At 34.7% G+C, this 16579-nt stretch overlaps 2 protein-coding genes and 2 pseudogenes across 2 annotated transcripts; 2 read left to right on the plus strand and 2 right to left on the minus strand.

Moving 5' to 3' along the window:
• The first annotated feature begins 1308 nt into the window (after positions 1-1308).
• LOC140814536 (vacuolar iron transporter homolog 4-like) lies at positions 1309-2244 on the plus strand (annotated as a pseudogene).
• A 79-nt stretch (positions 2245-2323) lies between these two features.
• Positions 2324-5143, minus strand: LOC140814603 (putative clathrin assembly protein At1g03050; annotated as a pseudogene).
• A 2005-nt stretch (positions 5144-7148) lies between these two features.
• Positions 7149-9416, plus strand: LOC140813713 (glycine-rich RNA-binding protein RZ1A-like). Its single transcript, XM_073172368.1, has 4 exons — positions 7149-7304; positions 8007-8137; positions 8592-9124; positions 9227-9416. Exons 2-3 carry the CDS (start codon positions 8027-8029, stop codon positions 9117-9119), a joined length of 639 nt encoding a protein of 212 aa, XP_073028469.1. The 5' UTR covers positions 7149-7304; positions 8007-8026; the 3' UTR covers positions 9120-9124; positions 9227-9416.
• A 5526-nt stretch (positions 9417-14942) lies between these two features.
• Positions 14943-16219, minus strand: LOC140814042 (NAC domain-containing protein 104-like). The gene is made up of 3 exons (XM_073172897.1): positions 15839-16219; positions 15339-15610; positions 14943-15248 (listed from the first exon to the last, which is right to left on the minus strand). Exons 1-3 carry the CDS (start codon positions 16008-16010, stop codon positions 15126-15128), a joined length of 567 nt encoding a protein of 188 aa, XP_073028998.1. The 5' UTR covers positions 16011-16219; the 3' UTR covers positions 14943-15125.
• Between the last annotated feature and the right edge of the window lie 360 nt (positions 16220-16579).

The raw sequence follows: 16579 nt of genomic DNA on the forward strand, positions 1-16579 counted from the left end.
GAGTTCGGCTCAAATTCGATAAGTTCGAATACGAATCGAATATTTATCGAGCCGGCTCGAAAAAATCGCGAACATGTTCGGTTCGTTTGCAGCCCTAGTCACGACAGTGTTTCAGCGAAATAAAACTAAAAAAACAACAAAAAAACATAAGTATAGGACCAAGACGACAAAACTCAACTATGAAAAGTTATATCATGAATAAAAAAACATGACGAATTTGGCAATTTTCACGTTTGCTTTATACTAACAAGTGGATTTCATAGTCGAAATTGGGAAATAAAAATATCTTGATCTAGTAGTAAAGATGAGAGCCAAAACGTAAGAGGTCACATGCATGCATGCTGATTCATATCAAGTTGAATCAGTAACTTTTTTTTTTTTTTAATATATACCGAATCAGACCAGTGAATAATACTTATAAATATATCCTTATATAACCCACATATAATTTTTAAAATATATAAATAAAGAGAGCATCTTTTTACCTAATTAACGAAATAAACTACTATTGATTTGGTCGAGTGGAGTTGAACAGATATAGGAAACCTGTGGGTTTTGTGTGTAGTCCACACTCCCTCAAATAAATTAATCCCATTTCTTATAACTTTTTGTGTGGAGAACACGGTACTCCTTATTTTATATACATTACACCGATTTCTGTATCATTCCATTACCTCTTTTTTTTGCAAGTGCTTTCCTCACCAGCAATCCACTTAATTCTCTGGACTTGAATAAGGTAACATTATATTGGTCCAGATGTGTGGATTCACGTATTTTTGCCTCTGCAAACGGGAAATAATGTTAAATTACTAATAATTTTTCTAAATATTATATAATCCAACCTCAAAAACTCATGCATTTGAGTTAGAAACTGAACTCCCTCAGAAATCAATATGGATATGAGAATTTATATTTTTCCCTTTTTGAGCTGTCAAGGTGTTTATTATATTTGGATATCGAACCGTAGACATCATCTTAAATTTGATACTTTGGTACTATAAACCATCAACGAAGGATGAGAAATCTTTTGCTTAAACGACATATTGAATCTTGAATCTTGAACGTACATTGATATATCAGTTTCCAGTCAAATCAGGCCAAATCTTTATGTTTACGTGAAATCTTTGCTCCACCTGAAGTTGCTGCCTGAGATTTCATACTTTTGGCAAGGATATAGTTAAAAAACCCTAGGCTTGTGCTCTGCGCACTACTAATATTTTTTGCAGCACCACTTATTCATCCATCACAATCACCCTTTTCTCACCTATATATATCCTCTACACCCATGCAGTCTTTGTATCACCAACAACAAAACTTGTCATACCAAAAAATCATAAACTAAGAATCTCTTTCATTGATCATGGCTGCACCAAACCAAGTCCAAATCACAATCCCTAAAGACACTGCAGATCATCAAACCCCATGCAACATTAATCTCCATGAATCGAAAGAGGACTTCGACTTCTCACAAAGGGCACAATGGCTTCGAGCTGCTGTTCTTGGAGCCAATGATGGGTTGGTATCCATTGCATCGTTAATGATGGGAGTTGGCGCAGGTTAAAACGGACGTAAAAGCTATGATCCTCACCGGATTTGCAGGACTATTTGCCGGTGCTTGTAGCATGGCAATCGGGGAATTCGTTTCCGTGTATTCTCAGCTAGATATTGAGGTGGCCCAGATGAAAAGAGAAAATATGAAAAGAGAAAAGAGAATGGTAGAAAATAATGTTGTTTTGACTAATGAACATAAAGAAAATCTTCCAAACCCTTTTCAGGCGGCCTTGGCATCCGCCCTGGCGTTTTCTTTAGGGGCTATTTTTCCGTTGCTCGGGGCTGCGTTCATAGAAGATCACATGGCGAGGCTCTGGGTGGTGGTGGCTGCCACCACGGTGGCTTTGGTAGGGTTTGGTGGCGTTGGGGCAGTTTTGGGGCGGACTAAGGTGGTAAAGTCTTGTTTTAGGGTTCTTGTGGGAGGGTGGATGGCTATGGGTATTACCTTTGGTCTTACTAAGTTACTTGCATCGAGTGGCCTGAAAATGTGATTGCAAATTAGTGATGATGATTGCTTGCATTGATGTGTTTTATTTATCATGCACGTGTGTTTCTATTTATATGAAGTGAAATAAAGTTGGGGTTCTAAGTGAAGGGTAAGCCGTAGTATTAATTATTGTTACATTAAAATTAAGAAAGATGTAAACTTTGTAATGCTTATCTATAAATGAAGATTGTGCTAAGATTACTGCAGATTTCATTTCCCAAGATTTCAGCTTCTATCACTCTAAATTCATTTTCATTCCACGGTTTCAAACAATAATTAATTCAATTAAATCTTAATTAATTTGTACGATATAAAATCTGAAATTTGGAGGTTTAAGAAGACTTACGTACGTACTATGTACTAAGAATGCAGATTAATGCATGATCTGTCTAAAGTCATTACAAGAAAACAATGGTTTAGAAACGGAAAAATCTGTTTCTAAATATCATATATTTGCTAATTCTGTCTGTCTCCTATCTGTATTAGATTTTCCTAAATCTTGTTGATTCAGGTTTTCGATACTCGAAAAGCATCTAAACAAAAACATCACTACTGTTCGCGTGCAACCTCCTATATTTGTTGCTGCGCCTTAGCTAGCCCTACCGTCCCTGCATCCCATCTCTTGCAAATTTCTGCCACATTATCTGCTCTTCCACCAACAGTTTTTGCTTCTTCTCCATCTCGGACATTTGCACGCACGTTGGCGGTGCTATAACTGTCGAGGCAATGAAAGGATCCGTATTTGCTGAAGAACTAATGGCTCCAGACACAGGTGGTGCAGGCAGTGCCAGCATGGATGTCCTCCCGCCCGAACCCAACACAACACTACTTCCACTCCCGGTGGCCACAGAACCAGTAGAAGCCATCGCCTGAGAAATAGTTCCTTGTTGGTACATGGCATCAAGCATCATAGTATCAAAACCTCCTGGAAGTGACGTCCTTTGGTTAGACAAATGACTCGCAGACTGGACCAACTCTGTTTCCCAGTCACCTGACTGTTCGGTCGAAGGCTTCCCACGGGTTAGCCGACGTTTCAGGAGTAGCTAATGTGGTTGCATTTGCATCAAATAAAGATAAAGCAAATCTATCTCCTCCTGTCCTTGATGCATCTTCATTTACGTTTAACAAATCACCCACTTCTTGACTCACCTTCTTCTCGAGTGTCTTTTCTCCCTTATCCTTTAATTCTCGTACCGATTCTCCCACTGGTGGCAACGCGGCCATTATGGTACTGGTATCCACCTCCGGTTCCGACTCCTTGGCTAGTACTTCTTCCCGCTCTCGCTTTGGCTCCAGCAGTGGAACTAGCGACCCTGCTGTTGCTCAACATGGCTGATTTTTCACGAATATATTCATCCATCATATCGAGTTTTCTTTCTGGGATTTTCTCTATATTGGGGTACTCTGAAGAGCGTGCAATTCCAATGATCTTGCACCATTCATAGAACGAGTCGAGTTCATCGTACTGCTTCGAGACATGACAGAAAATCTCTCGGACACGTATCATGTCTGGTACTTGGAGCTGCATGAATCTTTCAATCAAAGCTCCCATTGTTTCTGTCATATCGTAGCATAGCTGGAAACTTTCTTTCACTATGGGATAGATGGCCACCGTCACTATTCTGTTGTCACTTGCACCACCTGTGGTATGTTATTCAGAACAATTTTTTAGATGTTGTCGTTGGATTGTAAGTACTAATGTTTTGACCGGAACTTCCTGGAATTGTCTCGGGGGAAATTTATATTTTTGGTTCGATAACTTCCATGTATATTTGATAATCAATATACGATGTTCATTCTGTATATTTTTTTAATTCAATCGGAGTATTATTGTGACATCATACACATCATCAATGTTTGATGTCACGACATCAATTTTCGGTGCGTTCCACATTTCATGATGTTATGTTTGCGCCTCGATAAAAAATATTGAAATTGAAAAATATTGCAAATTAATGGATTAAGACTTTAAATTAACGAAATAGGATATAAATTAAAAAATATGTAAATTACATGATTTAAAAATATAAATTTCTCATAATGTATGTAATTAAAGTCAAAATGTTATACTGAAAAAAAACATGTAAAACAAAAAATTTCCCCACCCTTAAAATGTTATGTGACCTTATTTCTAAGTCTTCAGTTTTAGGACAAGATTATATATTCTCGTAATCAAATGTAATTATTATTGATGAAATATATTAAATTGATAAGTTTTGGTGGAAAATTAGAACATTTTGGTAAAACATGATTAAAATCAAATGCTACAAAATAATTACTGGAAAAGAACTATTAAATATTGTTGATATATAAAACTAGTTTATTACCCGTTGGTCTGCATGCCAAGAACCTGTCAAGAATCTGCATCAGATGATGAACCCTCGAGAAAATCTGCTCATTCTTCATTTCACAAACGGGAGTGGGCCTCGCCGCCGTGGCACTGGCGTCTCCGCCGCCCTCTTTCTCATCTTCCATCTGATACCCGTAACTGCTATGTTTACCCCTCCGGCCCTGCATCCGATACTCGAGCTGCTCGTCTAAATACAATGCGTAGGCCCGCACAAAAGCTAAGTGGTCCCACGCATTCACCCAGCCTGACGAATCCCGAAAATCGGACATGTTGAGGAACCTCGTCCCTTTCCTCGTAGCGAAGAATATCTCCTGTTCGTACGCGGCGTCCCCCTCGGATAGCAGCCGATGGATCAGCATGAGGGTTTTCAACGCCACCACCCAATTCTTGGTCTTGTCCAGCCGTCGGGCGATGGTGCTAACGGAGGCGCTGACATATGCACGCGAGTGGGACGTCGCGCTTATTACTTGACGGATGTAACGCTCGTCTGGTGGACATTCTTCATGCCGGGTGGCCTTGACGATGGAAACATCGAGTTCTGAAAGAGACTTTGCGCTGCCAACTCTTATCAGGCCAATGCTGGTTTTGTCCTTCACTGCTCCAATGGCCTTCCTCAACTTGCTTGGAGCCATGATCACCGAGCTAGTTTTGCATAGTTTCTTGATGTATATATATCATACTCGATCAATATTTTTTCCACTTATCAAATTAAACTAAAATTTAAATTTGGATCGATGAAATCTTGAAAAAATAAAAATTGGTTGGGTAAGATCATGTTACCAAGAAAAGTGTGATTTAAGTGTAGGATCGATGGGGGAGAGTTGAAGGACCAAAAGAAATCATGTCCTTATTTTCAGCTCTAAACAAGGATTGCCTCATGTTAGGACGCTACCCGAGGGCAATATCTGAGTCGATCGTCTTACGGATAAATCCAATGAATATCATTGTTTCAAATTTTTTTTTTTGAGGTGCAGTGAAAGTAATACTCCTAGAGGGTGTTTGGTTGAGTGGATTAAATAAGGATAGATTAATAATCAAATATTTATCGTTAAAATTTTAAGTTGTTTTAATAATCATTTTGATCCGTTTAATATACAATTTTATGAATAACTATTTGATTAATAAAATTGGATCTTAAACCGGGTCAAAATGATTATTAAAACATCTTAAAATTTTAACGATAAATATTTGACTATTAATCCATCCTTATTTAATTCACTCAACCAAACACACTCCTATGGTAGGATCTCAATTAAGCGGAAGGTAGGATAGGATCAGTAGACTATTGAGGAAGAATGATTCTCCAAATTAATCATACCCTAAATTAAATATGGATTTCTATGATATGTTTGAACTTTTAAAAATGTTTTATCTAAATAAAAAAAATACTGAGATCTTATTTTTCTTATGTTTTAAAAGTACAATTTTGTATATCCAAAATTTCCAGGAGTAATATTATTTTATAAGAATAAAATAAATATATGCAGAATTTTTTTAAATATACCTACATACTCTAAAGTCCAAACAACTAATTATTATACCAAACAACAAACCTAAATGATTTGACCATTATTAAATATCTTTTTCTGAAAAAACAACTAATTTATCGGACTAAAAATAATTTAGACTGCGAGATAAATGCATCAACATCCCATGTAAAAAAAAGTCAAAAGCAACTTATATGAAATTAATAAAATTTTAGAACTCCTGTTTTAAAAATCAGACATAAAGACCCTACTGGTTGCAATAGTAATCTGTGGTACGTAGAATAATATATTTTGTTTGAATAACTGATGTGTTGTTTAAAATATTTGAGTTGGACTGTTATTATTATCTATTACTTTTGATGAAACGGCCAATACTCAGTTCTATAATTGGTATTAGAATCAAATGCACATGTTTGATTCTCATTTATTGCAATGACTAATTATGGAGAAGCAGATTTTTGGGATGCGATAATCGTTCCTACTCGGTAGAGCAACTGAAACATGACATTTGAGATGCTTATGTGATTTAAAATATTTGAGTTATACTATTATCACCGGCTATAATTTTCGATAAAATTATATTACACTAATAACCCATGTCAAATGAGGTTAATGTGCCTGAGTATTTATAACTTAGAATTAAATATGCGTTTGATTTTTAAAATAAAAGAGATATTACACTAATAATTTTTTTTGAGAGTTTTATGCCTATAAATTTTTGGGACGATGTTCTCACTTGAAATCAAGGTTGTGAAAAGCAAAGCGTGACGAAGAGTCATGAATAAGATTCAAGTTTTACAAGTTTAAGCGGACTTAATATTATTAAGAATGCAAATATTTAGTTTTTATTATAATTTAATTATAAAGTAAATTACTATATTAAATAATAATACAAAAAACTTAAAATTTTCAAGTTATAAAAATATAAATCTCAAAATAAAAAATTATGCGGAGTAAAAAGAGAAGGCTTCTCAAGAAATTTAATTTTGATATGTTTTTTTTAAATACTATTAAAATATTTAATTTGAAATAAAATTTAATTTTAAATTAAGAAAAAAACTAACTTAAAATTTTAGCTAAAAAAATTAAGTTTTTTCACGCTAATATAGTCAACCAAAAAGTGCGTCATTTTTTCTCGCTTTAAAATATAATATTTAAAAATATCAACCAAAAAAGAAAAATGAAAAAAATAAGTCATTCGACCTAAAAATCCAAATCCAACGGCTAACAATAATCGTCTACGATATCAGCGATCCAGATTCTTAGATGAACGTATCCACGACCCGGAATTTCTTCATATTCATAAAGTTTCGATTCCATGGCCACTTTACCTAATTAAATTGCTAGATTCTGTTGGAAGAGCTTTTTTTTTCACAATCACGCAAGAATTTTCCTCAATTCTTCTCCTCTCGTCCACTCTGCGCAGCAGGTACGATTAATTTATACTTTTTTTTATTTATTTTCTAATACAGATGTGTTGCGCTGTTATTATTAGATTTACTAGATCTGTTTTCAATTTCAGTAATCTGATTTATTGTAATTAGCTTGTGTTAATCGATTGTTTATTATCACGATGCTTGTGGAATGGAGTCCCTTTATTTTGGCAACTATTGCGTTTCAATTTATGTTGGGAGGATTATAATAAGAAATCTGAATTATGCGATGTACGAAAAGTGTCATGTAGCTGAGTTGCAGCTGTGTTGTGTCCTGGCATGAGAAGAAATTCTTGATCTTTTGCTTTTGGGATCTTTTATTTTTAAGGCTCTTGAAAATGGAAGTACTTTCATTGCAAAGATGTGAACTTTGGGTGGAGATTTTAAAAGTTTATGTATTCTTGTTGAGACATTTGAGTGGATAGTGAGTCTCAGGAATGAAGATGTTGCAGCAACATTATTCTTGATCCATGTGAACCGAGCACTCAATGACTTGTTTTTATTTGACGTGAACATTTGCTTATGAAGAAAAAACTCTCGCTACCGGTTATTGTATTTAATTTGATGTTTTGATCATTTGAAAACCCTCCGTTTATCAATTCAATTTCAGGATCGAAATACTTCATGTGAAAAATGTTGTGATGTCGCTCCTTTACTAGCTTTTTTATTATTGCCTCTCTCTCTCTCTATCTTCCTAGGTAGAAAAATATTTTGAAACATGACTGATGAAGTTGAGTATCGATGCTTTGTGGGTAATCTCTCGTGGTCAACATCTGATCGAGGTCTAAAAGCGGCATTTGAGAAGTTTGGAAATCTTCTTGAGGCAAAGGTTATGAGTTATTTAATGCATTGAGTCTTTATTTTGGGTTCTCCTTTAATACCGAGTCCATGTTGTTGAGTGTGGTGCTAAATATACCTTTGATTATAGTCTTTTTACATAATATCCCAATGAAGAAGAAAATATGAGTTTGTTTGATATTATTGCTGCTTTATTTGCAAGTTTAATGAATCATCTCTCTTTTCCACTCTAAAGAAGAAATTATTGTATCTAACATCGAGTAGCTTATCTGTTAATAAGGAGAAAAAGCGTATATTCACTGGGTTTCTGGAGATGTTTTTGAGGGCCATTTTGAGCCAGATAGCAAGAACAGCTATGAGACACCTGCCCATTTTGTTTAACAATGAAATCTAATGTCTCATTGGGATCATAAATTGATTTTTGTTGTTCGAAGAGGACCAAACAAGCTTCTTATCATGAGTAACCCATTTTTTTAACTATATAGGTGGTTATTGAGAAGGAAACTGGGCGCTCCCGTGGTTTTGGATTTGTCACTTTTGATGAAAAGCAAGCGATGGAAAAGGCCATTAAGGCCATGAATGGTATTGATTTGGATGGTCGAAACATAACTGTTGATAGATCTTCTTCTAACCAAGGTTCAGGAAGAGATTACGATGACAATCGCTCACGTGACCGTAATCGAGGTCGTGATCATGATCGAGGACGTGATTTCGGAAGAGGACGTGGTGGTGGTGGTGGTGGTGGTGGTGGTGGAGAGTGCTTTAAGTGTGGAAAGCCTGGGCACTTTGCCAGGGAGTGTCCTAGTGATGGGGCTACTGGAGGAAGATATGGGGGCAGGGATGATAGATATGGGGGCAGTGGTGGTAGCCGAGGTGGTAGTCGTTATGGTCCTGATCGCAATGGAGATCGCTATAGTGGCCACAATAGGGATAATGGAGGTCGTGGAGGGGGTGATCGTTATGGTCGTGACCGTGCTGGGCCATATGACCGCCGAGGAGCCGGAGGTTACTGACACGGGTAATTTTGCATGCTTATCTTATATGAAATGTTATGAGAATGTGTGTTTCGAATATTCAATAGCTTGTGGGTTACTGATGAGCTATTTTTCACCTTCCACAGATGAAGATTTTGAGATCTTGTGGCTTATACTGCTGAAATACATGAAGTGTCCTCCTGAGATGTTGGTGATACAAGAACGTTTGATGTGTGAAACCTGGTGCTAAAATGTACTATGTTGTGTTCGAAAAGATGTTCTCCTGTTGTGTTTCGCTGGGACCTTTTGCTTGTTTGAGTGCAAATTTGAATCTGATCTCCGTTTTGAATGCTATTATTGCTACTGTGGTTGTCTGCTTTCATGCCAAACTACCTAAATGCTGCTGAATTCTCGTAACACTACGACAAATGCACGTAGCATGATGTTTACGGAGTTATTTTTCTATGGGAAATGAGGTCAAAAAAATTTAACGTGCTCTGTGTAATATGCTATACACCTACCTTCTCTTCCAAACTACCCATAATGGTAAAATGGGTTTGGCAGGTAAACATTTCCCTTGTTTCTTATGTTTAATCTTATCTTACCTGTCAAAACTGTTCTCAATCGTAATATGTACCATATTGATTTTGTTAAACATTTGACAGGCTGTCTGGTTTTTGAATGGCTGTTTGGAAAGTTGATGATTGGCTTGCTTTTGCTAATTGTGGATCAAATTAACATAAATAAAGTTGAAAAAATGCCTTTTGGGTTGCGCTAATCCTGGTTCGAGTAGTTGCATCATTAGTAACATTTGTCTAATATGAGGTGTGGAATTTCTTTCTCATAAAATGAGGCCAGTTTCTGTAGATAATCTTCAAGACAGCAACTGCTGTCTCTTGCTTCGTTCCAGTTCTTTGTGGAGTTCTTTCTTGGAAAAAGATCACTGTTCTGTTTCTTTTGTCCTTTGCGTCGCTGAGATATGAGATATATTTGTTTCAAGATGCAGCACTATCTGCTCCTCACTGAACCTCTGGTTTATTGGAAAAGTTGAATTGTGGAGTAAGCTGGAATGAAAAAAAAAATGAACATGTTCACTCTCCTGCCTCGTTTTTGTGTTTTTCCCCCAATTTTGGATATGGTGATCATTGAAGAACTTCTTGTTGCCCTCGGTCGTTACTGCCTACACAATGTCAAACTGCTGTCCGTTACTGCTATAGGCTTCAGTTAGCTCTCTTTTCTGTTTGATGTCACTGAAAATCATCACTGTGGTGCTTGTGAATCGAGTGCAAACCCACCGGGTAAGGGGGTATCATGTTGAACAAGTGAAACTACAGCCCCAGAAATTCTTTAAATTGCCCACTGAAACTTGTTTCGCACCCCTCGAATAAAATCCTGGTTCCAATCTTATGATCATCTACTCTTTTCTTTTTTTTAATTTTGCATGCACTGAATGTCCTTTTGTCCGCTCAAAGTTTGTCCTTGGATTTTTCATACTTCTATGTATCGCATAGATTCCAGCTGTAGAATACATTCTCAATGAATCCATGCATGTTCCAATTGTCCGCCTAGTTTGGAAAGTGGCGTTTCTATTTAATATTGTATGTTTATCAAAAAGCAATTGCTTCCCTGATTCTGTGATTCATATATTTCACTCTCTTTATATATCATTTAGGCAGTATAGAAATTTCTGTAGCTTTGTTTTTAGCATAGCAGATTGTATGTCTTTACATATGTGATCAAAGAGAATATACGACTTGCAGATGTTCTTTTTACATCATTTTACTTTGCAAATATGGAGTTAAACACAGCCATCAATATAAAGAAGAAATTAATTATCCTATCCGTCAATAAATAAAAATATTATTATAAATATCCGCTGATGATTAATTTGACGGGGCCCGGCACAATTCAGTTGATCATTTTCCATTTGTTCTTCAAAGTGGCATCTCCACTTCTGCACAAGTTTCTGTCGAATGAATGCACGAACACATCTCATGCCGCCCTTTTATCCCTTCTTTTATCAACAAGTCAATAGATTATATATATACACACACACACACACACACACATACATATAATGCTTCCAAATTTTGCTTCCTCCATGTTAGTATTATGTTGGGTGAAATAATTGTCCTTGCTTGGTAGAGCGATCGAACCTTGGTGCTTGAGCTGTTGTGTGGTTTAAAATATTTGAGTTGTACCATTATCACTAACTATAGCTTTTGGTAAAGCGGCAATCGTTCAGGTCCTACATATTCAAATCACACTGTCATTACATGAAAACCATTAACAAACCAGTTAGTGACACTGAGATTTCTTAAAGAATAACCCCTCCGATGTTTAAACGAGAACATAAAACTTAAATGAGTTCTCAAAATACTTGATGAACGTTTTAGATTTATTTTATATATGTGTTCAAAAAAAGATATATACACACACAATACAAAAAGAAACATGGGTGGAGTGAAAAAGGATCGAGTTGGCCCTCTTCACACTCCATTAATATTGTGCTTCTAATCTATACAAGTTGTATTGACTTTTCCTTTGACCTTTGATGTGTGGAAAACATGGATAAGTAGCTTTATTCAAAAGTTACATGCACACATATTGGTCCAAAAAATAATTAAAAACCCATTCATTATTATTATTATTATTGTTCTAATATGAATATTTTCCTTCTGAATATTCCTTTATCCATTCATATATATGTACAATTAAACAAAATATTTATTGTAGATTTAAAATTCTAGCTTATATTAACAACTCATCTCAAATAGATTATGATTCGATTATATATTTAATCATTGTGCTATATATGATCAGCGAGAACAATAATTACTATCGATCATTTCCAAGAAAAGAACACTTGGAAGTGGGAAAAAGTTTGGCTAGTGTTCATATCATTAACTTTTTCTTAATTAATTCCTTCTTTTCCTCTTCAAATTTGATGTAAATCTTTATGACCAAGTAGGGATTGGCCCATGAAAGGAATGGCATGTCTTGTGCTGTCATAATTGCTCTCAATTTGATTTTGTCTTCTCAATCCAAAATTCAAACATTAAAATCAGACTTGCCTTTGGTCACAATCAATGTGAATTTGCACTATTCACACTTGTTTTTTATGATGTATCATGCATGTTATTTGATGATTAAAAAAATGTGTTTGGAGGGAATGATTACTATTGTTGGTGGTTATAACAAGTTTTATTAAGCAATGAAAATACATAATTTTGTTCTCTCTACTATCCTTGCTGCACAAAATAGAATAATCACTACAACAAAAAAAGACTTGCTGCGGCGGAACATTGAAGGCGCACACACGAATAACATTCTGCGAAGATGAACAAAGAATGTCAGAAGGCATCGAAAGTTTTTTCCGACGAAACCCCTCATACTATCAAGTCAATCTCCGGGAAAACTTAACATCATATTAACTTGGGATTTTTGTAAACAAAAATCATAATTTTGAAATATTAACAATGATATTTAAAAGTTTGATTGTTTGAGGTTATTTGATAATCAACTAGCCCTCCTAACTAATCCTCCATGTGTAAGAAACCTCATTCTTGCTTAGTCTGGATTTATTTCTATTTATGCTTTGATTTCTAAGAAGTGTTGTATCGATCAAATGATCCAATATCTATCTCATGACCACAAAAAATTAGCCAATTTTTTTGAAGCTGATGAGTAAGCATGGGCCAATTCTATCCTACTCCAGGTGAGATACTCTCCTTTGTTTTTTTTTTTCTTACACTTTTAAATTATTATCATTACATTTCACACTACTTTAACCAAAATCAACCAAATTAATCATTAAACTAATTTCGTTTCATGTATATAACATGTGTTATATCATTATATTATTATTATTATTATTATTATTATTATTATTATTATTATTATTATTATTATTCTCAAATTTTAAAACTTAATATTTTATATTTAAAAATTACGTGAAATTTTTATTTCATAGTAAAACTTTTACGTTTGAGGTTTGAGATTTTCATTTCTATTATTCTTATTTTTGTGATAGAATCATATAAAATGTTAAAAATCAATATTTTAAAATTTAATTATTATAAGGAATTCTATGTTCTACCCATTTATAAAAACTAATAAAATTATTGTAGCTATTTTTAAATGCTATACATGTATATATTATTTAGTGACAGGGAGTAAATCTCCCGGAATAGGATAGAATTGTCCGTAAGCATGACAGCTTCTCTGACATAATTTGTGTTGCCTATATATGAGACAAAGTAAATGAGCATGGTTTTACAAAGAATTTTTTATGAAACTTGATTTCAAAGCATCTTATTATATATATTTATATATGTATAGGCATGTGCACTATTTGGCATTCACACCACCTATTAAAATAAGATTGGTTGGGAACAATTTCAACCTAGGAACTGCAAAAAGTGAAGTATCTGTCATATATTCACACAAACACACACACACACACATGTGTGTGTGTGTGTGTGTGTGTGTGTGTGTGTGTGTGTAATAACAAGGGTTCTTAGCTACAAAGATAGGTAAATTAGGTGCATCTCCTGCTGCAGGTTGAATAAGATGTAAAAGAATTTAAATTGTTAATAATGCTGGGATTTTTATTTTTTTTTGTTTAAAAGAAATTGTTATGATAAAAAGACAAGAAATAGGGGATGTATTAAAATATAATTATTATTTCTTGTTTAGAAATTGGAAATTTCAATTATTTATGATATAATGTATTGGTAATTAGATTGGATTTTTAGTGCATTGAAACCATCAAGTTTGGAGGGTCTTTGGTTTTATTGATGAAATGACTACCAAGAGTGGTCAATTTAACATGTGAGGTGTTTGGTCCCATAGGAATTTTACGATATGTTCATCGTCTCTTATCCACAAAGTTTTATTCAAACATCTCGATCATTATATATAGTGATATGCACAAATAAGTAGTTTGGTTTTCAGTCTTTTTTTTAAACACAATGCTGACGTGATATTGAAAATGATTGATTTCTCTGGCGTCACGTTAACCAAAACAACAAAATTCAAACTATGAAAATTTAATGAACCAAATCTCAATATTAAATAAGTTAGTAAGAAAAAAATTTACTTTCCGAAACCATATCAAATGTCCCTACTCTTGACTCAACATCTCATGTTTGATAATTGTCATCATCTCATAATCCAATTTATGGATAATTTTCTATTTATTAACTACTTGATTAATATGTGTTACAAATATATGTAGATATCATCTTGAGATTTATTTGTATTACCCCCCAAAAACTTTGCACAAGAAACTTGATTTCCCAAATGTTCAAATGTTTGAGGGGATGGTTGCATCATCGATGACGAATGCTGACCTCATCATTCATTAATTAAAAGAAAAAGGGAAATATTTATTATTTATTTATTTATTTATTTTTCTTAGCTTTGTCACACAATACAAGACAACTTCTAAATAGCCATCATAGTTTAAAAAAGATTGAAAAAAATAAAAAAGTTTAAATGTGTTCTTACAACCCAACAACAAAAGCCCATGACGTAATTGGGCCCCACAAGCCCATACTTATAATCCCAATAACTCCTGCACGTGAGATTCTTCCCAACAAAATGATGAAATCAATTGTACATACATCGAGAGGCCATACATACATATCATTCATATTCAATATTTAGTCATTCATATTCAATATTTAGTCGTCTCCCTATGTGTTCGAGTTAGTAGAGTAGATAAACATTTGATTAATAAGCATGACTTTGATTTTCCGTTATTTCGTCAGCCTTAAGATTAATTTACACAGTACATATCGAAAAGTAACAACAGTACTTGATTTCATCGTCATAAAAAAATTATATATAAATATGAAATGACCCTAACCTACAATATACCATTTAAACAGATTCAAAACTTGACATAGAGAGTATTTTCCTTCAGATGAACATCAAATACTACACTTGAAATAAATTGGTACAAACATTTGGTAACTTAAAACATTAATATTTTGAGATTCTACAACATTTAGGTGGGGATGATTAATTAACAAGGCCAAATTAATCTGGAAAGCTGATTTCATCCAGATCATCCAACGACAGGAAAACCTCATCTAAGCACGAGAGCTCCGTCCCGTCGTCGTCGTCCTCATACACTCGGCACACGACCCATTTACTGTAATCCTACAACAAACACAAAAAGACCATCATCAACTTCCAGAAAGTACAATTTGAAAATACCAAAAAAAGTTTTAAGAAATTATGTAATCTTACATTAATCTTGGAATTTCTCCTTGATCTTGATGCCCTATTGGAGGTAGCAGAATCAGAGAGCCTATATTCCTCCATCATCCAATTTGTTTTGACTCCCTCAGCCGGTTCCCCTATGTAAAATGAACAATATTTTTTCATGCCAACTTTAGAGCCCGCACTCGTGTATATTGGCTCTTCCACACCGAGTGACTTCCAATACCCGCTCCCGGTCACTCTTAGTTGTGTTCTTCTACTATAGAAATACCACTTGTTTCCTTCCCCCATGGCTTTACCTACATGCACAATCCTTATAGAAATCATAACACCGAATAATAAGACAACGCTCGAATTTAATTTATACTAGCATATCGCGACACACCAATTATTTTGCGCTAGAATAATAAAGTTTTGAATAATTGGAAAAGAGGCGGGACGAATGGGACTACGACGTTTTGCGACATGCATGCACCCAAGTATTGTGGAAGTTAAAAAAAGAAGAAGAGTGAATATGGATTATTTACCATTTAATTCCCATGGATCGTAAGGATAGAGATCAAGATCAGGGATGATATCGGGATGGTAAGGCAAAAGCGCCGCCTTTCGTTGAAGGAAATGAACTACAAGCTCTTCATCCGTGGGGTAGAACCGAAATCCGGGTGGCAAGTTGCCGTTGAAGCTGCTATAATCTCCCATCAATCCCACGAAAGAACCAAGAAATCTTGAATATCACATGCAATATATGTATATATATAATCAATACAACTCGATGACCATAATATTTATATACATGAAGATGGCTGATCGATGGATTAATTCATAATAACACATTGGTATTTATAGTGAGTGGAGGTGTGGGAGGAGGAGAGAGGAATGAAGGGTTTGACGTGAAATGGAAGTTGTGTGTATTTTGATCGAAGATTGAAGCATTTGCTTTTGTGTTTTTGTATGCAATAATAATTATATTGTGATATTTTTTTGGGATTGGGTTCCTTTTAAAAATTGAATTGTGGTGTGCTGCCTTTCTTCCCACTCGGGCGGCGGGTATAATATTATATTATTAATTAAAAAAGCGTTGGATACTTTTCAAGTAACGGGATTTGTTGGCATTTTAGGGAAAACTCGGAGAAATTTCAATATTGCTTGGAAGGGATTTTGATCATAAATGTATATGAAATTAATAAATTGTATGTATCAGAAGTTAGTGTTGTCAACACGAACGCACAACATGCAGCAGAAATTAATTATTGACACATAAATATAAC

Source organism: Primulina eburnea, chromosome 15, assembly GCF_022965805.1.
Source record: "Primulina eburnea isolate SZY01 chromosome 15, ASM2296580v1, whole genome shotgun sequence".
NCBI classification, from domain to species: Eukaryota; Viridiplantae; Streptophyta; class Magnoliopsida; order Lamiales; family Gesneriaceae; genus Primulina; species Primulina eburnea.